The following is a 24108-nucleotide window of genomic DNA, read 5'->3' as shown; positions in this document are numbered from 1 at the left end:
ACTGGTCCTGTACTATGAGCCAGGTGTTAAACAGCCAGTAGATAGCGGTAGGAGATTTCACACCTTGTCCATACATTGACTACTCCTGATATTCTCATTAAGCACTACATTGACTACTCCTGATATTCTCATTAAGCACTGTTAAAAGTGTAACACTACTACAGGTGTTAAATGGGACCAATGGTGAGATACTGTAGCCTGGAATCCAGACTGATTCGCTCTGTTCAGGGTATTTTCTTTTTATCACTTCGAAGTTCTAAGTAAAAAACAAACAAAACCCTCTGAACGAGCGCCTCCGTCTGGATTCCAGGCTAGAGATATTGTACAACAGACTAAAGTCTTTTGCATGTCAGGTCCCACTGAGTCGGACATTTGCGTTCACTACAACTCTCTAGAAAGGCTTGTAGGTCCAAACTCCAGAGGCCAGATTCATTTGCTAATGTAAATGTGACTGCTTTCCAAATTGTTCAAGTACTGCACAGACAAAGGGTGTAGAAATTACCTGAAAAGTGAGGAATAGCCTAAAAATGATCAAAGCATTTGTATGATACTGGGAATAAAAGTCAATTATATTTTGCTATAGTAGGTAAATAGCAATGGCATTAAAGATCTTGGAGAACCTTGTGCGTGTATATATTCTTAAAACAGGTTGTGTCTGACAACTTAAAAATGAACAAAACGCCTTTTCCCAATTAGTACAAACAAATCTTCCAAAAATCCTGTATCCTAAAAACGGATGTCTACCCCTGTTACACTGCATCAATGACTTAAATTAAATACTAGGTCAAAGGCGGTGCTCTCCCAAACGCCAGCGCATGTTCCATCATCAATCTGAGCGTTTTACACTAAACAGTAAAGTGGGGGAGTGTTATATTGGTGAGTAAGACTTGACTGAGGTGCGGAAAGAGCAGAGGGCTTCCTCCACCCCCCTGCTCAACGGGGTGGTGGCCCACCTCAGCCCACCTCACACAACCTCACACAACTGGGAAGTGATCTGTTACTTCTCTGATTTTCTCTGATTTTGAAATCCCCTCCTTTAGTTTTTCACTATTTTATCTACAGTATGAAGTATGGCGCCAAATTTGGGCAAGGTTTCAGCCTGATCAGAGCCCCATTGACTACCATTATAAAATTAAAGTTAAATATTTCAAAAAGTGTTACACATAACTGCAACAGGAAATGTGCTGCTGATTAGTCCAGCGGTTTGCAACATTAGCTCCAGACACAAAGACAGATCCTCTTATAGACCAGTGTTTTCCATTTTATGTGTAAATAAGTAAATATATATATTTTTTAAATATACATCACAAACATTATCCAAAATAAATAATAAAATCAAATCAAAGACATTCTATAAAAGAAACAAAAATAGTAGTGAAAATAGCAGCCTATTTTCACTTGTTTGGGTCCCGGGAGACATAAGATTTCTCTTTTGGGCCTCGAGCTAAAAAGTTTGGGAACCACTGTTGCAGAAGGCTAGATCCTGCAGAGCCACTCTGTAAAAATATGTGCAAACTGTACTGCACGTGCCCACTGCCCCGACATAATAATGTAGTGGTTAAGACTGTGCATGTACTGTATCCAGCTCAGCCTTTCTACCCACCTGGCACAATAGAATTAGATTTGCACAATACAGAACAGTTCTGTTCTGTATTGTGCAAATCATGCAACGTGATGAAAGTGGATGAATTTATTCTACAATTATTGATGTTTTGATGCCATTACTAGTCCATATTGTACTACGGATCACCTGGCCTCTCAAGTCCAGGTGGTAAACGGCCATCAGATAGCGGTTGGAGATAGCGGTTTCACACCTTGTCCGTACAATGCCTACTTCTGCTACCAACATTAAGCACTGTCTGTTAGTGGAAGACTAGAGGTGTTAATCAGTACCAATGGTGAGTTAACGTACAACAGACCAGTGTCCACCCATGAGACAGCTTTTACAAAAGAAATAAATGATAACCCTCCTAAATCCTGAATCCTAAAACCGGTGTCTACTTACTTTCCACTGCGTCAATGACTTATAGGTCAAAGGTGGTGCTCTCCCAAATACCAGCGCATGTTCCATAATCATTCTGGGCATTTTACACTAAACCTGAGCAATTACAAGAAAAGGCTATGGAAGTGGGGGTGTTGCTGAGTAAGACCAAGAGGTACACTGTGTGAGGTAACTGTGGTTTGGAAAGAGCAGTAGAGCGGCAGGCCTCCTCCACTGCTGTGCTCAACAGTCCTTATAGCCATCCTCAGCCCACCTGCTTTGCTGTTTACTTTCACTTTGCTCTTCACTGAAACCATTGTGGGGTTTCGCCGCGTGGGGGGCAGCTTTCCCTCTCACAGCACAGTGGGTTGATCTTGTTTACCTGATGAGCACCCTGGGGTAATTTGAGAGATTAACTTAACTAATTATAGGTTCTAAGGGAACCTCAAATAGTTTAGTGGTGGCATACAGTATATGGGGGAATGGAAGAAATTAATGGGCAGGGAATGAATTTATGAATGAAGGAATGAAGGAATGAACGCACGAACGACCACATCAAGCCAACAGAGAAAGTTTTTAAAGATCATTTAAAATAAAGACATTAGATGAGTGATTGCCAGAGAGAAGGAGCACTTCCACTGTGATCACACTGCCCCCTACTGCTCAGATCACCTCTTTTCAACTTTAACGATCCATTGACTCCATTTGACATCATTCTGCAAGTGCTTATGGATGCATTTACAGTATGTACAGTAGAAGGAAAATGTCACACATTAAAATGCAGCTCTTCCTACATTAACGGTTTCAGCACTTCTTGAGGCTGTGGTTTCATTAGTGCTACATTTGAACCCAGTTAGCCTGTGGTGGAATCACATCATCTTCTAGGTTCTAATGAGGCCCCAGGAGGTCAGCAGAGGGCTCCTGTTGGAACATTACCTGCTTGCACTCACTTTCTCCCTTATTCTACTTCCCTTGCTCTTCTCCATGGCCTCTCTGGGCTCCCTACCTACACAGTGCTTCCGTTTTAGTTTTGTTTCCGTTTTTTTTAAATAATGCTCTGGTTTCACTGTGTATTGTAAATGTGTGTTTATTATTTTGTTGAGAAAGATGTGTGAATATCGTAAAACTCTCCTGGGAATATCCAATGGGGACCCATGGCAGAGGTACGTAGGACCCCAGAAAGACTAGAGACTCATTCATGTGTCTCTATTGGGAATCCTTTAATAAACATAAACTGAAACTCCCGGGATGGCCCATAAAAAGACATCATCCCCGTAGCGCTCTGTAGAACTACATGTGTGCTACTGTACAGTATGTGTTATGTAATATGTTACCTTTGTTCTTGCTGAACTCTTAAAACATTAATGAGGATTCTGCCAAGGACATTGAAATGCCACGTGGAGGTGAAGAGGGTGAGATGGCAGCTAAGTCACTAATTAAGCTCAATTTGTACTCTGTCGAACAAAGGCTTGCTGAGCAGAACAGATCTTCAAGCTAATAAAGCATCACTGCAGGCATTGCACCGCCTGTAGCTCTATTTGAACTTACAGATGAGGTTGTACTTGTATTAAACTAAAGCACTCACTCCCTTTCTCTGTCTCATCTCCTTCCTGTTGCCTCCTCTCATTCCTTCCCTCCTCTCATCGTTCCTTCCTCCCTTCCTTCCAACCTCATATCCTTTCTTTCTTCCTTCTGGCATTCTCTCTCTCTCTCCATCCTTTCCTTCGTCCGTCCTTCCTTTCCTTCCACATCCTTTCTCTCCACCATTGATGGGCTGTGGTCACTTACTGCTCGTCTCCCACCTTCTTTATCCACTCCACATCGCACTGCTCACACGACGAAGTCATTTCCTGCCGAAGTAGAGCGTGAAATTAGATTAGCATGCAGGTGCTACGAGACCAACGGAATAAATGTGACAGCGAGGGCCCTGCCGAGACAACGTGTTAGAGCGTGACATACAGGACCCCAGAAGGAACAATATGTGATACACCTTTGTATTTACTAGTAGCAGTAGTAGAATTTGCAGTCTATTAGTTATCAGGTTTACTTGCAGCTACAATGTGCCTCACGTGCGTGCCTCACGTGCGTGCGTGCGTGCGTGCGTGCGTGCGTGCGTGCGTGCGTGCGTGCGTGCGTGCGTGTGTCCATCACTGACCCTCTCTCTCTGGCTGTTCTGCAGCTGTCTCATTTCTTCCTTCAGTCTCTCACACTCCGCCTTCACCTCGTCCTCCCGCCGACACGCCCCCTGCGCCTCGTGGCGTGCCCCCTCTAGCTCCGCCTCCAGTCGCTGCAACTTCAGGTCGGACAGGGTGTCCAAACTACGGGAGCTCTGAAGGCTCAGGGCAGGACAGTCCAGCACTGCGAGGAGGAGGTGAAGAAAGAGAGACGGAGAGAGAGAGAGAGTGAGGCTTAATATGACTAGAACTTATATAGGGCTATATGAGGAAAATAAGTGGAAACTAATAGTAATCCCCTTACAATGTGCTGTACGTAATCTACTGTTCTATCTATTAGTCTTTTATTTATTTAAAGTAGCCAATTATTTTTACCCCTTAAACCTCCCCACAAATGTCTGTGTTGCCACTGCTATTGAACCCTATGGCTCACCTACCAGTGAGGAGCCCACACTAGGAGGACGTAGAGCCTCTGTCCTACCTGTACTCCTCCCGACAGGCGGCACCCCAGGCTGGGGTCCCTAGCCAGAGGAGTCGCTAGCACTTCTCTCCCCTGAACATAGCCAATTGTACTCGTACCACCGGTTCGTTCTGTACCACCCGAGCGTGTCTTTGAGTCAAGCTGACTAATGTGATCATTCAAAAAAAAATCTAACTGTTTTCATTCATTTTTCTTATTGATTGTCAATAACTTTGGAGTTATCTGTTATGTAAAAGAAAATTCTGTTCATCAGTGCAGCAAAAATAATTATCTTTCAACAAGTGTTTGATGATACTTGATTTCAGTCATGGACTAGCTGGCAGACTGTTGCCTCCCACAATTTTCAAATGCTTCCATCATACAGTCTGTGCAAAGGAAGCGCTGAATCCAGTGATAAAGCGCTTCCGTTTCGTCTTTGCAGTTGCGTAAAATTGTCTTGCTGTAAATCAAATTAGACGAAGCATAGCTTCTTATCAGCAATGGGGATTAAAAAATATGTATAAAGATATATTTTTATATTTTTTAATATTGTTAACGGAAATGACGAACAGGTGACAGCTTCCTTTCTCTGCTTTCGGGAGGTGTAGTTCCAGACTCCATATAGCATTCGGAGATGGTGGAATAGTGGTCTGGCTACGCGAGACTAGCTGGAAAATGATTGCTGGATTATACACAGGAATTACCCCATTGAGGTATTTTTTCAGGTCATTTTTTCTGGCAATGTGATGCGGTAAAGCAAACTATCAAAATAAGATGAATCTGATGAAAGGGCTCATTTTATTTAAAAAAATTAAAAAGATATTATGGTCAACAAGCACATACATGTAATTCATAATAAGCTGTGATGAGCTCTCGGTTTGTGCTTAACATTTTTAGACTGACAAACAGACCTACGGACAGAATGACTCATACCAGCTGCTGACCAACTGGGAATCTATTAGTTATATCAGTGGTTCTCAATTAAGGTTCCAGGGGGTCCGCAGCAAAATGTGTTAATATACATTAGCATCAAAATCAGTTTAAGCATTTTAAACCTATTTTATCACAAGCTCACAACTGTTATGATGCAGCAGTTGAGTGTGAAAGAAGAACAACTGGAATGACTTGTGCCCATGAGGACAAAGAGTTTCATTCTATCTGGATGCTTGGGTCTGTGTGGGCACATGGAGGTTCAGCTCTGTCCTTGAGCCAACAGATCGGCAGGAATCTTTTATTCTTCTGCCTCTTCATACGTACAATACGCACGCACGCACGCACGCACGCGCACAGCCGCACACAACACAGGCAGGCAATCACACATCGTACACAGCCATGCACAGACATATTTATCAACAGCATACATCTATCTCTAAATGGCCCATGTGCACTCTTTCTTCACCATACATTCTTGGGCACAAAGAATCCCACACAATAATATTTCTATTAAAGTGCGCCAACATCGTGCCTCCTCTCTTTCCATCTCCATAAAGCTACAGTATGAGTCAGCAACAGTCCAGGTGACTGTGGCATGTTTTTTCTTTTTATTCCATCAGCCACCTACGGTATTTTTGGAAGTCAGAAGTCAGCGTCTACTGACTCAAGAACGGCAGTTATTTTACAGTAGGAAATAACAAGGATCCCAAACACAGCGGTGAACCGCTGAAAGATGTTAACGAGTGATTTAATTGCGTTTCATTACTGTAATTAAGGTATGTTCTTGTGTTCAGTCTTACAACTGAATCTGCTAATTGGGTGAGATGATTAGGGTGGTTTCGATGCTGTTTAAACCATCTTAGTAGACTTACAGTAGTAAGATTAGTTTTTAGACTAGCATAGGCAAAAGTGCAGACACAAATATTTCTACAGTAACTGTTATAAGTTGAGGAAGCTGTAATAGACAACAGTGACATAAGTAAATGGATAGCATGGATGTCATGCATAGAGAGTACATTAAAGCATATGAAATAAAGCATTGACTCAACCAAACTAGTCAAATCTATACTTTAGCCCTGGGTTATGAAATAGAAGTACAGTCACCTGTTTGACAGAAATGGGCCTTTGTGAAGCTCTTGAGAATCACTGAGGGACACACGAATAAACTAGAAAGGTGGTCTGGTCAATACAGTGCAAATCTCCACCAGGAGACATGCCCTAATAACCTCTCTCTATCATTCTCTCTGATTTAAAGGTGCCGTAAGTGTTTTGGTTCAAACTAAATGTTTTTTTGTTAAAATTGGTATCTCGACCTGAACATTTATTTTCTGTTTACTAAAGAGCTGGAGAGATGGGTAGACCACTGTTACTGAACAATCACTCTATAGCAATGAGTACTATCAAGATGTAGAGTTATTTAACATGTATATAATCTTCACCAGTATTGGGCAAAGTGGAAGCTTCACTGCACAGTGTGCATGCGTGGTTGCGTGCGTGCATACATGCATGTGTGTACACGTGTTTGCATGGGTGTGTTCAATTTCGACTTGGGCACATTTGCAGGACAAACTCTCGTTAACTCCAATCGCAATAACTCAACCCAAACCACAGCAGCAAGGAAATGCTCTAAACAGTAACAACATGGCAAAAAAAGTTTCTGCCACTGCACAAAAGTTTCCTCCTCACTAGAGGATAAATTGGCATCAGAAAGACGGTTTGGTCTCTTTGGTCGGAAAATGCCCTTTTCTGCACTAAAGAGTCGTTCACAATCTTGTGTGTCTGTATTCCCCTGCAGCAGACAAGTCGCAGGCATCAGCCCAAGGATTGATGTCACCGTCACACAGAAATGCTTCTGTCAGCTACACATACAGGTCCGTGTATGGCAGCGGTGTCACTAACTGCTCCTTAACAGTTTTATTTCAGACCACAGCAGAACGTTCTGCTGCTACAGAAATGCTTAGGAATATGTATAGCTTGTGTGGACACTACTGCAGTACTTGATCAATAAAAGAGCTTTGCTACTTAAAGGTAAGGTAAGTGATTTTCTTTGGCTAAAATAAGTGTTAAATAGCTCTATATTCTGATAGTACTCATTGCTATAGTTTGTTCAGTAACAGGAGTCTCCATGTCTCTCCAGCTCTTTGTTAAACAGAAAATGCATATTCAGGCCGGGATAGCAATTTTATCCAATCAAGATAGAGAACTCAGTCAGGATACAGATTAAACAAGTGAAATTGGAAGTGATGACACAAATAAATGAGCAGACAAAATTGGAACTGGATCACTCTCAAAATGAAGCTGATAAATGGGTACACTTTCCTGATTGGCTGAAACTTTGTCACCTGCCTGAAAATGCATTTTCTGTTTATTAAAGAGCTGGAGAGACAGGGAGGCCCCTGTGACTGAACAAACACTCTATAGCAATGATACTACCAGAATATTTAGCTTTAACCTTTTAACATAAAGCTTTTTGTTTTAACCAAAAAATATCACTTACCCTACCTTTAAAAAAACAAAGGCCCATTTCTGTCAAGAGATCCTCAAGAGCTACTCCCTTCCAAAAAATAATAAATAGGTCAGTGGACTAAGATTGGTTATTTATTGCTGGTTTCATCACACCATGGGCCTCAATATTCTGGTTCTGGTTATAATGGAAATGTAAGAACAAATCACAGAAGAAAATCACAGTTCTGGAAAGTTCAAGACTGGAAGGTTCTGGGTTAAGAAAAGCACTCACTGTGTGTGTCGGGGTTTGCATGGAGTTGGAGGTATTGCATGTCTTTGCTGTGGAGCTGGGAGTTGAGTTTCAGCATGGAGCTGTCTCTCTGCCTGAGAACTGATTCAAGGCCCACAATACGCTCCACATGTTTCTCCACCAGGCTGGTCTGAAACCACACACACACACACGCACGCACACGCACACACACAGGTATGGGGTTAGCATTAGCAACACAGTTGGGGTTGGAGAAATGCACCACCTCAGAAACGGGTAGACATACCGACAACAAATTGACACACACACACACAAACACACACCCCCACACACACACCCCCCCACACACCCCCCCCCCCACACACACACACACACGCACACACACACATACTCACTCATTATTGATTTTGAGTAGGGAAGCATTAGCAAGTGAGCAAAAGAGTCGAGTAACTGGATGATGGAGCCATTTAAATTGAAAGCACTGAGAGAGCTTCAGGTGACATTGAAACCGTGTCAATGCTTGGCAAGAGGCAATCTCTGCCTCTTTGGCTACTCCCTGGCCTTAAACCACTTAAGCATCTACTTTATCATCTACTTTGTCATAGGACAATATCTGTATTAGATAGGCCTATACATTAAATCGTTAAATCAATCATTTAGATCTCTATTTTTGCTATTTCTTTTAATTAAAAAATAAAATATTGAACATTTGCCCAAATAGGGTAGGGGCCAGGCAGACAATCTGTTCACTTGGAACCCAGTGTTCAATTTGGGTGGGCTCCCACCTTATATCGAAGGGTTTCGTTTCAGTGTGAGACAGACACCTGCTACATGAAAAACATGACACTAGCTCTCACAGAATGATCACTTGGCCATATTCACACAGTGCCCATTTTTGCTCCTACTTCATTCTTGGAGGTAGGAAACTCCATCAGGACAGTGTGAATAAGGCAACACCTAAACAGATTGGTACTACTTTTTAAAGGATAGTTTAACGCAAGTCCTTGACAAACTGACCTCCAGAGAGCTCATCTATCATACTGTAGGTCCACACAGTCAATCTAGTCAATCATTACACAAAAGTCAAGTCGAACTACATTTCTCCAAAATAGATTTTCTTTTTTTGCGTGAGGTTGTTGTCGCAGAGGGTGTGTTTTGTCCAGATGACTATCAAACCTCAGCTTTTAACCACGTGAAGTCGTGAGCTCTTCCCTATTCTGGGGGTACCGTTCACGTACAGTACAAGAGTATACCAAATACAGTTGCAACTCAGGTCAGTTTTACTAAGTATAGAGGGTTTAAGTGGTTAATATACCACTCGCTAGCAGGAGCACTTCAATCTTTGCCGTAATTCCACTAAAACACGCGATATAAAGGACCTGCTCATTTGGGAGACCATTCAGTCATACAGAGATAATAGCATATTATTCTTATCCAAGGCATTTTTTTTTGTTTTGTTATTTTTCTAAGTCTAGTGATGACAGTCTTAGTGATGAGTGATGCAATGCAATGCATTTTTTTTAATGTCTTCCTCTGGCTTATTCCCCACAGGACTCACATGCCAGGTAAAAAGCTATCCCTCAGGCCACTTACCTCAACATGGACGGTTCAGTATTAGAATAGACAATGTAACCAGGTTCTTCCATTTATATTCCCTGTCATTTTCAGTTACAGTGGTACCTTTCACTGTCCAGAGTTTGTCTATCCATCTGTCTGCCTGTTTGGTGCATTTACGGTATAACATACATGTACTGTACCCGTATATGTCTATCAAGATAAGATTTATTTGTTACATGCTGAAACAAAAAAAAACATTAATGCGTGTGCACGAGCGTGTATGTGTGCGCATGTGACGTCATCAAAATAGCGTTCCCCCAGTTAAAAAAATCCCAACTACACTACTGGCGTCGATGTTGAGTCACTGACCATCTTGTCCAGGTCTCTCTGCAGGTTGCTTTTCTCCATGTGGATCTTTTCATAGGCCTGGATGACATCCTCCAGCTGTTCCTCCCTCTCTTTTCTCTTCTTGAGCTGAGAGAGAGAGAGAGAGAGAGAGAGAGAGAGAGAGAGGGGAAAGAGTGAGAGTGTTAGAGACAGGAGGAAGACGTACTGTAGACAGGTGAGGGCTACAGAAGACGTGTTCCACTTGTAAAAGTCCTCACAAGCAGAACAGAAGAAAAACATTGGTTGTATAACCAGCCACATTTAGGACACCAAAATAGCGACAAGCTCAGCATAGAGCGCCTCCAGTCTCCACATCCAGATGAAGAGGATAATCACAGTACATAAGCAAAAACTTTTTACATGGCTACTTCAAATAGACCAGGTGTTCCCAAATGGTGTGCTGAGGGTACAATGGGAATTTGTGACAACTACAAATGATTACTATTTTTTACATTTGCTATGTGTAGTGTACCCTACTTTGTGTGTACCATAACTAAATACCCCTTTCAACCTGGAGGCCCTATTTTGGGCATGTCATTATGTAGGTAAAAGATTTATTTGTATTTATTTATTTATTTTCATGAATGACAAAAAATATAGCAAAAATAGCTGATCCACAAGCTCACAACGCGCAGCGATGCATTGTGAGCTTATAGATACGGTAGGCTATTTTTGCTATAAATACAAGTGTGTCTTCAGATTTTGACATGCCCATGGTGTGCCTTGGGCACAAAAAGTTTGCAAACCACAGGAATCGACCACCCAAACAAGACATAGGAGCACTCATGGCATCTGCACGTCTATTGCAGGGGGTGACTGACTGACATTTCGACAAGCGTCTTCCCCAGAGAGCACAGAGCGTTCAACACCGGCTGCAAAACAAAATGCCACCAAAAAATGAGCTCAAAACAAAAGTCTAGAAGCCTTGGGATTACTAAACTGGCTTTTGTGCACGAGAAAGCCACCGTCATCAACGGCTAAATCGATGGTGAAATGAATAGACCGTCAAAGGAGGGGAGGAGGACAATTGAGAGAGAATGAGATTATCTAGAAGAATAGGGTCACTTCAGGCAACTGCTGCAAGGGTAGAACAGGACGTGTACTGACGGGAGGAGAGAGAAAAGCTGTATACTTATATACGAAAACACATCGTGTCTCGTCTTTCTCTTGAAAATAACGAGTGACATACGCTGAAGTAAAAAACGGTGGGATAGCAGGAGGTAAACACAGAGAACAAGCACAAAGAGCTATGTCAACAGCGGGAGCTTGAGAAGCGCGGCGTATTCAGTGTGGCTATGGTAACGCGCAAGAAATGATGCTGCTGGGGATGCCTTTGTTGTCAGCAGTATTACACCTACAAAGCCATATGTGTTTTTCAGTGGCCTTTTGTTCCATGGCAACATGAAATAACCTTTTCCTAAAACACGATCTACAGTACATTCTAATGCTGATTTAAGTTACCAATGTCATTACTTATATGCGTGACCATTGTGCTATGCACTGAATCGTCAAGAGAGGACCAGAAGAAAGTACATTTTGGTGTGTGTGTGTGTGTGTGTGTGTGTGTGTGTGTGTGTGTGTGTGTGTGTGTGTGTGTGTGTGTGTGTGTGTGTGTGTGTGTGTGTGTGTGTGTGTGTGTGTGTGTGTGTGTGTGTGTGTGTGTGTGTGTGTGTGTGTGTGTGTGTTGGGAGTAGGTGTTTTCTTTGCCTTGCCACCGTAGCGTGGAGATGCGATCCTGCATCCCTAAAATGTTGAAGGAAGAAAAATGAAAGCAATGGATGTACCCGAGGACGAGGCTTTGTTGTCGAGGTATTCAGACACAGGGAGCAGACGTGCAGGCATGGACAGTCATTTCAAACCCTCACCGCATAATTATTGTACTGCTAAAGCCGCGTTCACATTGGCAGCTACAAAAGATTCAAAGATGCAAAGCAACGCAGCATGTCCGAGGCCAAGTCGCTGTTGAAGTGTTGATCGCCACGGTCGTTGACGTCAAGCGTGTGTCCGACGAGCAAGAAAAAAAATAAAGGAAAAAGTCAAGCCTGGGGTTAAAAAGAACACGGAACTGGCTGATGGAAATAATTCGTTTTCCCCCATTACAAACAGGAATTGTGTGAAGAGAGGGATATGGATAAACACTTCATTATTGTGTAGCTTTGTGGCTACGGATAAAGCCATCTCAACTTGGCTTTGTAGATTTTGCTACAGCTACAAACGTTGGGTGTCGCTTTGTATCCTCATGCCACTGGCTTCCATTGAAATTAATGGTAGCCTGAACGCAGCATTATACTTTGTCATGAGATGATGTGGTGTGCCAAAAATAACCGATCTACAGTATAAGCTCACAACGTGTCCCATCTGTGATGCATTGTGAGCTTATAGAACAGCTTTTTTTCCGTCTGTGACGCCATCGTACGACACAGTATAACTTAGACATAATTCTGCCCCCTCTTCGCATCTCGCCTCTCCTACCTAGACACCTGCAAGTCATACCATTTATCCCTAAAAGGACGGGGGTGACGTGTCCCCACTGAGCAGGCTCATTTAGCCAATGTGACACATTCCATCACTGTGAATGGCCTGTGAGCGCGCTGCGACCTTGTATGTTGGAGATGTTGTGACGTGTTGTGTGGCTCATATCAAAACATTTCCTCCTCCTTCCCCCTCAGCCTGTGTCTCATTCCCTTTTCATTGTCCATCCATCTCTCTGTTCTTATTGTCACCTCTTCTAGAAAATATTCAAGCCTATTCAGTTGCTCATCAACCCATGCCTGTTCCACCACTCTGTCCCTCTCCACTGCACAAATAAGAGTTAGGAGCGAGAGGAATGACTTGTCGAGATGCATTATGGGCACTGCCATTCTCTTCTCTATTTCCGCAGCATTTTCTTTTTATATATCCTACCCATACCCTGTGTAAATAAGAAAATCTTAAAGCTGTCAAATACCTTTTTCTTTTTTTCTTTTTAATATATCTAGTTTGGAGCAAACCTTTATAGAGTTATATTTCAACACAATACATTTGACACGACGTGCATGGCCACAAATCTGTTGTCGTGTTTAAAAGTCAACACAAGATGTTGTCCCCAACTACATCCAGTGACAGGTTGACACACACTTTTGCAGCAAAAGTGTCGGGCGGACACACTCAGCAAGATTTTGGCCAGTTCCACTCCCACTTATATGCTGTCCGAACCAAAATAGAAAAGTGTGAAAATTCCATGTCACAGCCGTTCCTGGAACTCGGAACAGCATGATCTGGGAGATTTCGCTTGGACTGCAACTCTCTGCTCTTAATTAGTTTCAGGCTTTCTTTTAAGTGGGTGTCCACCGCGTTCAAGTCAGCGTTAATTCATTCTGTTGACAGAGGAGGTTTTCAATCGCTCCTCTGCTCTCTTACCCTCTCGCTTACTCGTTTGCCCTCTCTTGTCTCCTTTCTCCCCCCCACATCTGTCTCCTTTCTTCACACTCTCTCCCCCCCCTCCCCACCTCCCATGATTCTCTCCCTTCTGACATGTCTTATAACACTTAACCTCTTAAACCCTATATACTTCATTGAGCGTTGTTCCCCAGGGGTCTATATTTGGTCCGAATTTGGCTTTTGTGGCCTAAAAAAATGGACAGCACCAAAGGCCAATGGCCTTGCCCCTAAAATTATGAAACTCCAGATGCGTTGTGAGCTTGCAGATCGGCTATTTATGCTATTAACAAAGTAGAACACAGGGTTAAGTGGTTAATCAGATTAATTATAAAAACTATTAGAATTTGTTCATGTCGCTTCATTGATACACTGTATAAGAAATGTAAAAAACCCTGCTTTTCGATTAACATGAGCAAGATCGGTTATTGGTTCTATATTTCGATATATTTTCTGTTAAATGCACAGCCCTACTTGGCCTTTTTCCTTCTACACCAAAGCTCTTCGTCAAAATAAAGCCAATCTACAAGCTCACAACATGTTGTGACACCATCATTAGACCCTGTCTTATTATTTTTTTCTTAAAATGAGATTGGCCAAAGAATTCTCACTTGTCACCACAACAGACCTGTTTCACCTCATGTTGCGATGGACAGTACAGTAGAACAGTAGTAAGTAAGTCATTCCCAAAACTTGTTAACATTGAGTGCAGAAGTGCATTTCTTTTCACCTTTATAAACATACCACTAAATAAATAAATAAGTAATACTGTAGTTCGTTTGTTTGAGGGCTTTGCTTGCTTGTGAATTAATAAGAAAATATATTGAGTTTGTTTCACTGAAAGCAGTATTGTTGGGGCAGTTTTAAAGCTGTATGAGGGATTTTAAGGTAATTAGATTGTTTTACTTTCTGGTTTATTTTCTGAGGAATCTGCACTACAGCTGTTCCACTGTCTGACTAAAAGCTGAGGGAACATAGGGATGACTCACACACATGCGCGCGTGCGCGCACACACACACACACACACACACACACACACACACACACACACACACACACACACACACACACACACACACACACACACACACACACACACACACACACAGCATTAGTCAGACAGTGGAATTGATGCAGATCCAGACTAAAACAATCAACACAAATCCCAGTCCCAGAAAAAAACAAAACAACGGCTGTCCTTTTTGTTGTTTTGATTCCATTTCTATGCTGAAGTATTTATAAGCTTTGTGCAGTACATTACAGCGAATCATTGATATGAAAAGGAAATTACTTTTGAATAATTAGGCATTTTTTAAAGCAAACATTCCAGTACTTTAACTCAAGTAAAACATCGGACTGAGCTAATTACACTCATAATGGAGTAATATTAGACCAGGAGTATACTTTGACTCAAGTACTAGGGTTGTGTACTTTGCCCATCACTGCTTGTAGATGGGTTGGTATAAGTGCTTAAGTGGCTTTTTCCCCCCTGTCCAGTCTTTAATCTTCCCCGCTCTCCTCTCACCTCGTGGGTCAGGGCGTTGACTCTCTGCTGTAGGTTTCCATTCTCTGACTGCAGCAGTGCCGTTTCCTTGCTCTCAAAGGAGCAATAGGAGTTGGTCTCCTCACCAAACTCACTGATCATAGGAAACTGCAAAAAGAACAAGAGGACAATGCAGTTAGCAAGGAAGTGGCATCAATGACTGCACAAAAAATAGTGTGTACAAAAAATAATTATAATAATGTTGACGACAATAACACAAGACAATTTAGAGTTTGAGCTTTAGCAATTGAACGCCTGCAAGTTCCAGACCTTGGTTAAGAAATATTTCCATGTACTGGTCATTCTGTTCTAGTGTTTTTGTTAGGCACAGCATTCAAACCGATACCGATACGATTACGGAAAGTGCTACACCATGACCAAGACAGTTATGGTAATGCAGAGAAGATTATGCCGATATGATTCTGTGAATTCACAGTTATAATTCTGTGGTGCATTAACAGACAGATCCGCCAAAGCACCTTAGACTCAAAGTTCTTTTAATGTGATTAACTTTTTCCTTAATTACATTTCCTAATTATTAGACAATTACAGAGTAATGGTGCTGAACCGTAGATTAGTCATAATATCCCCTGATAAGGAAGAAGCAACAATGCTTATATAACTTTACTTCACTGCAGGGGGGGAGCGCTTTTCATAGCGCCCATCGTCACGACTGCTGTGCTTATGTGAGGACCAAACAAACCTTTTCCATTTGGAGAGACACCTCTTTCTACTCAGACAGAGTTAACAGTGCATGTTAGTGTGTGAGAGGCAGAGCCCCAGGGGGGATCAGCAATCTTCACACAGCTGAACATCTCTATTTCAACCCATCGCCCAAAGTATTGCATTCAGCTTTTCTAACCCTGTCCTCTCTTCCCTCCCATCTTGGGAAAAAGACAGAGAGACTATAGGGTCGAATGACATTGACGAAATCTTTTAATTTAGTTAACCACTTGAACCCTATAGCATCCCTTCTGAAGTTTTGGCAAAAATAGCCGATCTACAAGCTCACAACGCGTCGCAACACAATGCGTTGTGAGGTCGTAGATTGGCTATTTTTGGGAATGATATTTAGTGTAGATGGAAATAAGATGGGGGGGGACATAGTATAGATTCTGGGGGGACTCACTCCGGTCAACAAAGCATACGTGGTTCAAATGGTTAATTATTGCCATGGCAATAAGAATTATCATAAAAATGGAAATAGCTTTTTCTAGAGGACATGCAGTACAGTGGGCTAATTGAGTGTGGGTAAAAAAATGAGAGGTACATTAACACAGGTGCCGCAAGATCGTATTCCAAAAAAGGCTAATTCAGCACCTGCTTTCTCTAAATCACCTCTGCCTCAGTGGGAGTCAGTCGCTGCTGAATAAACTGCCCTTCGCTATAGCGAGTCAACAGGGTGGCGGCCTGGGGCCGCGGCTAACAGCTGTGCGCGTGTAGCCTAACATACAGCACGCGCACGCGGGGAACAGGAAGTACAAAGTCAGTATGGGTGAGGTGGCGAACCTGAGAGACCGGCTCTCTCTGTTAACCCTGCTCTTGTCCTTGCATCTTTCCGTTCTCTCCCTCCCTTGTTTTCTCTGCCCACTTTAAATGCATCCGGCGATTTAACTGCCACCGTTATCCCCCACTTTCACTGCACCTCACTCCCCACTGCCTCTTCAAGTCAGTTCCATTCAGTTATTGTCCTTGCAGTTGCAGCGAAATAGCAATGTGCAACAATCGAGTCAATGCACACATAAAACAAATTAAAATCCCTCTCTCTGTCAGTCACCCATCCCACCCGCAGCGCTCCCTCGGGTGACATTAGCGTCTTGCTGTCAGGTGGAGCACGGACCCAGGGAGTTCATCTGCCTGTCCAGCTGTGTACCCCAGCCCCCCCATTCTCATCCTATTAGCCTGGCCTCCACCACACAGGAAAAACTAGAAAAAAAGGTTGTTTCACAGCCATCCGTATGTCCATGCTCTGTGTGTGTGTGTGGGTGTGTGTGTGTGTGTGTGTGTGTGTGTGTGTGTGTGTGTGTGTGTGTGTGTGTGTGTGTGTGTGTGTGTGAGAGTGTGTGTGTGTGTGTGTGTGTGTGTGTGTGTGTGTGTGTGTGTGTGTGTGTGTGTGTGTGTGTGCGCGCGTGTGTGCGTGCGTGTGTGCGTGGGCATGCATGTGTGTGTTTGTGTATTTTATGCGTATATTGTACAGTGTGTACAATAGTGTTTTTCTTCTTTTGTCTCTGCTTCCTTGGGTACTTCTCTCCTAATACTCACAAATAGGAATGTAACACTAGCTACAAAGTGCTAGAAAGTAACTAGGAAAGCTGGTAAACATCAAACCATACTTTTGTCTACATAACATCGTATCAATCTTATCTAAATAAAATACTTAGAATCTGTGGATTAGCAAACAAACAGTTGTACATGTACTGTATCAAAATAAAGTACATAGTGTAAAGTACATCATGTGAACAAGTATGCAATGCAATATGTCACTTGTTTCATTAGCCAAAGAACTTGCCCCAAAAAGTGTTTTTTTGTATACAACTGTATTCATCAAAACAAATACACAATATGTTCCTCAAAAACACAACATGTTCTTTAACTATGAAACTACACAATGCAAGTGGTTGTTTGAAAAATAGACTTGGGTTGCTCTTTGTCTGGAGGATTCATTATGTTCAATATTTTTAAGGTGCCCCTGGTCCTAGTAACCCCTGCCCCCCACTGACTATTACAAGAGTTAGAGTGACTGTTGCTCCTCCGTTCAGTATGTGTTGTAGAGTTGCCCGGGGCTGGTAGGGGCAAAGCTGTCAGCTTTATGAAGTTTCTGACAGAAGGCTTACCCAGATGGAAGTAGCCAACCCACACAATAGGCCGTTGAGTGATTTGGAGAAGCTTATTGCGCAGGCCTGTAATTTCAGCATTTTAGTGGCCTTGCCACTAATCGTTTGGTGTGATAACTGTTGTCAAATATCACTTCTTGAACATTTGTCACTGCACTTGCTGCATGTCGTCAAGAGTCCTGCTCTTCACCTCATTCTAGGCTGTTCAAAGAAAGAGCACTTCAAGGTCCACCAATCAGAGCATCCACCATCTCTGCCAGGACAGCAAGGCAATCAAATAAAATGAGCATGGAAATAATTAGATTTAAGGATGATTTAATAAATAAATAAAGCTGTTAATGTCACAAAATAATGTATTGGTACTTGCAAATGACCAATATTTGTACAAACAGCTAAGTCAAAGGTTCACTCGGTCACTGGACCTGTTTTAAGATGGGGATGGGGAGTCAGGGGGAATTACAGTGGATGTTTGTGGGTTCCTTGGACCATATGGATGAATGTTTGGCATCTTTTTGGTACTGCCTCTTGGGAGGGGCACAGTGAGACTTTGTGAGCAGGAGGTCTGTAATGGTGGACATAAGTTAATTCAGTCTAAGCTGTGCAGCATTGGCATTTCAGGATGAGTTTGATTAATTCTCCTGGTTGGCTGGACCGAGATTTATGTCAAAATATCGTCATAAATATTCGGGGTTTCCAGCGGTTCATATCAATATTGAAATCGAACTGGATATGTGCAAAGTGTTGGATTTATTGTGCCAAATAAGAATTCAGAATCTCAACTAAAAACTGTATTGACAGGAAAGAGGCAGAAGGAAAAAACTATGAAATCCGCATTGACAGTGCGGGTGGGGCATCAAGGCCACTGTGGCCACAGGGCAGAACATTTTTGAGGGGCATAAGGGTAAACTGAGGGGGCACAGCAGCCAAGGCCCCTGTGAAATTCCTGCCCTCGATTGCATACAATGTGAGAATCAGAGCAAAAACAATCTATGGGCATCTGCGGTCTTAGTTAGAAAAGTGATATTCCAACACTGTCCATGAGTGAGGGTGAATCTTCCTTAACCACTTAAACACTATGTACTTCATTGGCCGGAGTCCCCCAGGGGTCTCTAGTAGGCCCCTCTCCTCATTTCCCCTCTGCACCAAATCTCTTTGCCAAAAACAGCCGATCTACAAGCTCAGAATGTGTTGCGTTGAGGCAGCTATTATGCTTACAAAGGGCATTGACTGATTTGTTACATCATGACCCAGCTCATAATCTGGGTCATGTTCTCCCCCTCCCTCTCCACTCCAGTGAAATGATTTCCCTGCACAGAAAAAAAACAAAGGCATCCTTCTACCTTGATCTCGTAGAGCTTGAGCTTCCTCTTGATGCCGCCGTTCTCTCTCTCCAGGCTGGCCAGCCTGGTCTTGATGTCCTGGTAGGCGCTGATGAGGGCAAAGTGGGAGGCGGAGTAGATGTCGTCGGGGGGCAGGGGAGACGAGCGCCATGCCATGCTGCCACAGCCCTCCTCCTTCAGACCCCCCGACTCCCCACCCCCTCCCAGCAGCCCCAGCTCCCCTCCGCCAAACAGAGACTCCATCACTCAGAGCCTCAACCTGGAGAGAGAGAGGGAGAGAGAGAGGAGAGACAGAGAGGTGATTCATTTGCTTTTTTTTAATACTGAGTGTGAAGGCACTTTGAATAGGTTTCATTGTGCTATAAAAGTAACAATTTGACAAAGGACTGAGGCATTAATGATGACATTGTCTGGCAGAGTAGGCGTGTGGTCAGGATACACCACTGAAAAAGAAAAAAGAGATAGTACTCTCTTTTTTTTGTTGAATTCCTCTGGTGTGCATTTGTGCACACCAGACACACCAAGACACAGTGCCAATATTTTGGTACTTTTTAGTTTTTCATTTGTCTAACGACACATTACTCCTCTAGACCACCCAATGTGATTAAAATGTGCCAGGATGTCTTGCCTGTGTATTTTTGCTTTCCCATTGTAAGATGCAAGCCTCTCTGGCAGACAGGCTCACATTTCTGTGCAACCCAAACATGTAATAAGCTATTTTTGCAACTAATTTCTTACACCGGCATTGTTGTTGTCAAGCAGTTTTTACTAATATAAGTGTTTAAAAAGATCACTATTTCCATTTGGGAAAGGGAGACAGACGGGAAGGGGGAAGTGTAAGTGTTTTGATGAGACTTCAAGTGGGTGGTGAAGAAGTCAAATCCAATATTTGTAATGAGCTGTTGGATGTGTCTACAGAAATGCCGCTTTTTAACACTTAAAGGACGACTTCACCCATTTTCAACCTATCTTCTTATAATTGGTCCTCACTAATGCTCATTATAAAACGATACACATTTTTTCTAGTCGGTCTGAGCCTACCCTCCTACCAGTGACATCATCATTAGGCAGATTTGTACAAATTACAATTTCTATATTATTTTTTATTATTAACTCTTTCAGTGCCAAGAGTATTTTCATAAAGTACTCCCCCAGTGCCAGCAATTTGCGTTTTTTTTAATTTTTTAATTTTGTAATTTTTCATTCAAATAAATGATCTGATTGGGTTTTTAAACCCATAATACAGTTCTACCAGTAGAGAGCAACAAATCGACACATTGATGATCTCGCTGGCTCACTCGCCCCCTCCCAAACAGGCTTACGTCATATCCGGTCATAACCGGATGTTGACATTTTTGACAATCGTTGATCGGGCTAAATTACGATGTGATACACGACTATGATGACTGATCGTCACCCAGACCAAAGAGAGTAGACGTGGACCTCTCCGTTTGTTTTTTATACCGTGTGAAAAACCGTGAAAAAATTAGAACCGGAAACGGAATCTGCGTCATGAAACCGGAACCCAATGAGTCTGAAGGAGTCAGGAAGCGAAAGTGATCATGAAAAATAAACAGCATAGCGCGACCACAGTCAAAAGTAAAAACTCGGGATTTCTCGTGCTGGCACTGAGGGTACTCGGGAAAAACTCGGGATATCTCGGGGCGTGGCACTGAGAGAGTTAACACGAGAACAATAGCTTCCATTATAGCATTCTAACTTTCCAGGAATAGAAAGCCTGCAGTTTTATATAAATATATATATATATATATATGTATATATATGTATATATATGTATATATATATATATATATGTATATATATATATATACTTTAAGATGAATCAGTGAGTTAGAAAGTACACATGGCCCCTTGCCTAACAATGCCACTACAACACTACAGACATGATGCAAACTGAATGCTATTCCCTGGATGCAACAAACACAAACAAAGCAGCGGCCCACCAAGGGCAGCCAGACTGCAGACACAGACGATATAAAATATTAAAGAGATGCAAGAGGAAAAAGGTTAGTGCGGGACACGGTGTAAAGAGCATTGTTATCTCAAGGTCAAAGACAACCAACTGCCTTTTTATCTTGTTTCCTCAAACTTACACCAGTCTTGTGTTCTAAACAAGAATAGGAGTCTACTCTATGTTGTTCTATACATTTGACTTATTCTATTTTACTTGTCATTATTGTACGTACTCGCCATGCCTGTAACGGTCCATTCAGTGAGTTACACAAACTTTCCTCTGGAATCAATAAAGAATGGATCATTAAAAATCATTATGAGTACCTGAATTTGGGGGGTATATTGTATAGTCATTGGAGGTTTAACACATTATATGGAGCCCTATTTTCTGTGAAAGAACACATTTTTGCATCTTGCATCGGCGGTAACACGCCCGCACGCCCACACCCACACACACACACACACACACACACACACACACACACACACACACACACACACACACACACACACACACACACACACACACGCACACACACGCACCCACAGGCACAAAAACATAGAGTAATTCTGAAAGTGGCCCATAGCCATTAGGCCTGAGCTACATCCCATTAAAATTCATACTCATTTCGACGTCCATTTACATCAAATGGACGTCACATTGTGCATCCATGAGCAGAGGAGTACATAGTTCCACGCGGCATCTTTTATTTTAATAACCACATAATGGTAGCGGGCACAGCAGCCCACTGTCCTTGACCACATAAAGCAAAGGCATGACGAAGCAGCACCACGCAGGTTTTTTCAGCCCACTGTCCCAAGTCAAGGTGAAGCCACTTTGATCTCTCTGTGAACTCCTGCCCTCCCTCCATGTCTCTGGGCACTGCTGCCATGGATGATAAATAGCAACCTGTATGATATCACTACCTTCTGTTTATGTGCCCGCCATCGGCGACCTGCATGTGAAAGTCACACAACACGCACGCACGCAGGCACGCACACACACACACGCACGTGCACGTACGCACGTCGCATGCGCGCACACACACACACACACACACACACACACACACACACACACACACACACACACACACACACACACACACACACACACACACACACACACACACACACACACACACACACACACACACACACACACATGTTTGTATTACTATATACTTGTGAGGACATCAAAAGTTTAGGACAGCATTAAAATTAGTAGGAAAAAAAGCACATTTATTTTTCTTTTTACCATGAGGGCCAGGAAAATGATCCTCACGATGTCTAATTCTCAAATTAGTGGAGACATTTTGGCTCTCACAAGTATAGTAATACACACAGGCATCATGCCTAGGCAAATGTTTGATTCACATTAAGGGATGGCAGAGGCATTACGCAACACCACCAGGCGGTCTGATCGATACACAGTGGAATGGTTGCCTGCTTGCTAACAGCAGCGATGCCCCATGAGTCAGATGTTGCCTTCTGAGCTATTTTCATCAACTCTCTCTCTCTCTCTCTCCATCTCCCCCTTCTCGCTCGTATTCTCCTTGTGTTTCAACACAGAGGGAGGGGGGTAAAAAGGCTGAGCCAGGCTCTCAGGCGATTTTTCTAGCTGGGTTCACCAAAAGCCCGCCCACACACACAGCACAAACACAGCACTAGATTGGACGGACATGCACATGGTGAGAGACAGACACACACGAGCGCGCACACACTCTCACTCTCTCTCTCTCTCTCACACACACACGCACACACACACACATGCACACACACACACACACACACACACACACACACACACACACACACACACACACACACACACACACACACACACACACACACAGTCCTCATGCACACACAATCATGCACATACAGGACAGCATGGCAGATACTCTCACAGAGACATGCACGTATAAAGCAGGAATACTGTAAGTACTGTATAGTAAGTGAAAGCAAGCATGCACGTGCATACATGGACACACACATCAAGCCCAAAATCACAAGTCATGTCCCAAAGGGCTTCACATAAAACCAAAACAAAAATGAAAACAATAAGTAAAAAAAATAATGCAAACGAGTGTAAACCATATACGCACATAAATGCATGTGCATACATACGCGCATTCATACTACACACACGCACACACACACAAGCTTGTAGATCGTCTATTCTCAGCGACTGACAGCGACACGTCATACGACAGAGCATTACTCACGGCCATGTCGTCACGTCCTTAACACAGCAACCAATGCAGATAGGTCGACCATGTCTGAATATACAAATCTGATCACTTGAAAATAAGTGTTGACGGTCATTCCTAAGGATCAGATTTGAGAAATTGGATTTGCCTGTTGCCTGCAGTCTGACCAAATGACACAGAGGTGGATTGAAGGGTGTGAAATGTGTTTAGACTGATGTTTACCAACAACCTGTCACGTCTGAAACCTTTCCTTCTATATTAGATACAGCCTTCTCGCCACAGTCTAATAAAATTCAGCAACTGTGCAGTACAGTACATGTTGTGTACCATGTGTAATAAAGAAAATAGATCCGCGTTTCAAGAAAAATTGCTCCAGCTATGCTCAGTGTGCAGAGTAAAAATACCATACAGAATCGTATCTTGCATATCTGACAACAGGGGGGTTTGTTTCACAATCTAGCCAGGTGTGCTGTGCTGTGATTTCGCCTGCATTGTCTGAAGAAAAATCCAATGTACTGACTGGATTTCCTTCTTTTTTTTAAAAAAATGCTCCGGAAATAGCACAGGCCAATTCCCTATACA

General features: G+C 42.8%; 1 protein-coding gene across 1 annotated transcript in view; it reads right to left on the bottom strand.

Moving 5' to 3' along the window:
• The window catches only part of tbkbp1 (TBK1 binding protein 1), a gene marked incomplete at its 3' end in the record, with an annotated part of 57180 nt that overhangs the window by 7507 nt on the left and 25565 nt on the right, over positions 1-24108 (bottom strand). Inside the window, exons 2-7 of the mRNA XM_080454699.1 lie at positions 19340-19598; positions 15148-15273; positions 10188-10292; positions 8286-8433; positions 4137-4339; positions 3770-3831 (exon numbers count right to left, since the gene is read on the bottom strand). Of these exons, the coding sequence (XP_080310825.1) occupies positions 3770-3831; positions 4137-4339; positions 8286-8433; positions 10188-10292; positions 15148-15273; positions 19340-19582 (887 nt within the window). The 5' untranslated portion in view covers positions 19583-19598. The remainder of the gene's footprint in view (positions 1-3769; positions 3832-4136; positions 4340-8285; positions 8434-10187; positions 10293-15147; positions 15274-19339; positions 19599-24108) is intronic.

The sequence above is a fragment of the Gymnoscopelus braueri genome (assembly GCF_963280865.1).
Source record: "Gymnoscopelus braueri genome assembly, chromosome: 17".
In the NCBI taxonomy this organism is placed as follows: domain Eukaryota; kingdom Metazoa; phylum Chordata; class Actinopteri; order Myctophiformes; family Myctophidae; genus Gymnoscopelus; species Gymnoscopelus braueri.
The sequence above is the reverse complement of the archived record's forward strand: the minus strand, read 5'-3'. Positions and strand labels throughout refer to the sequence as shown.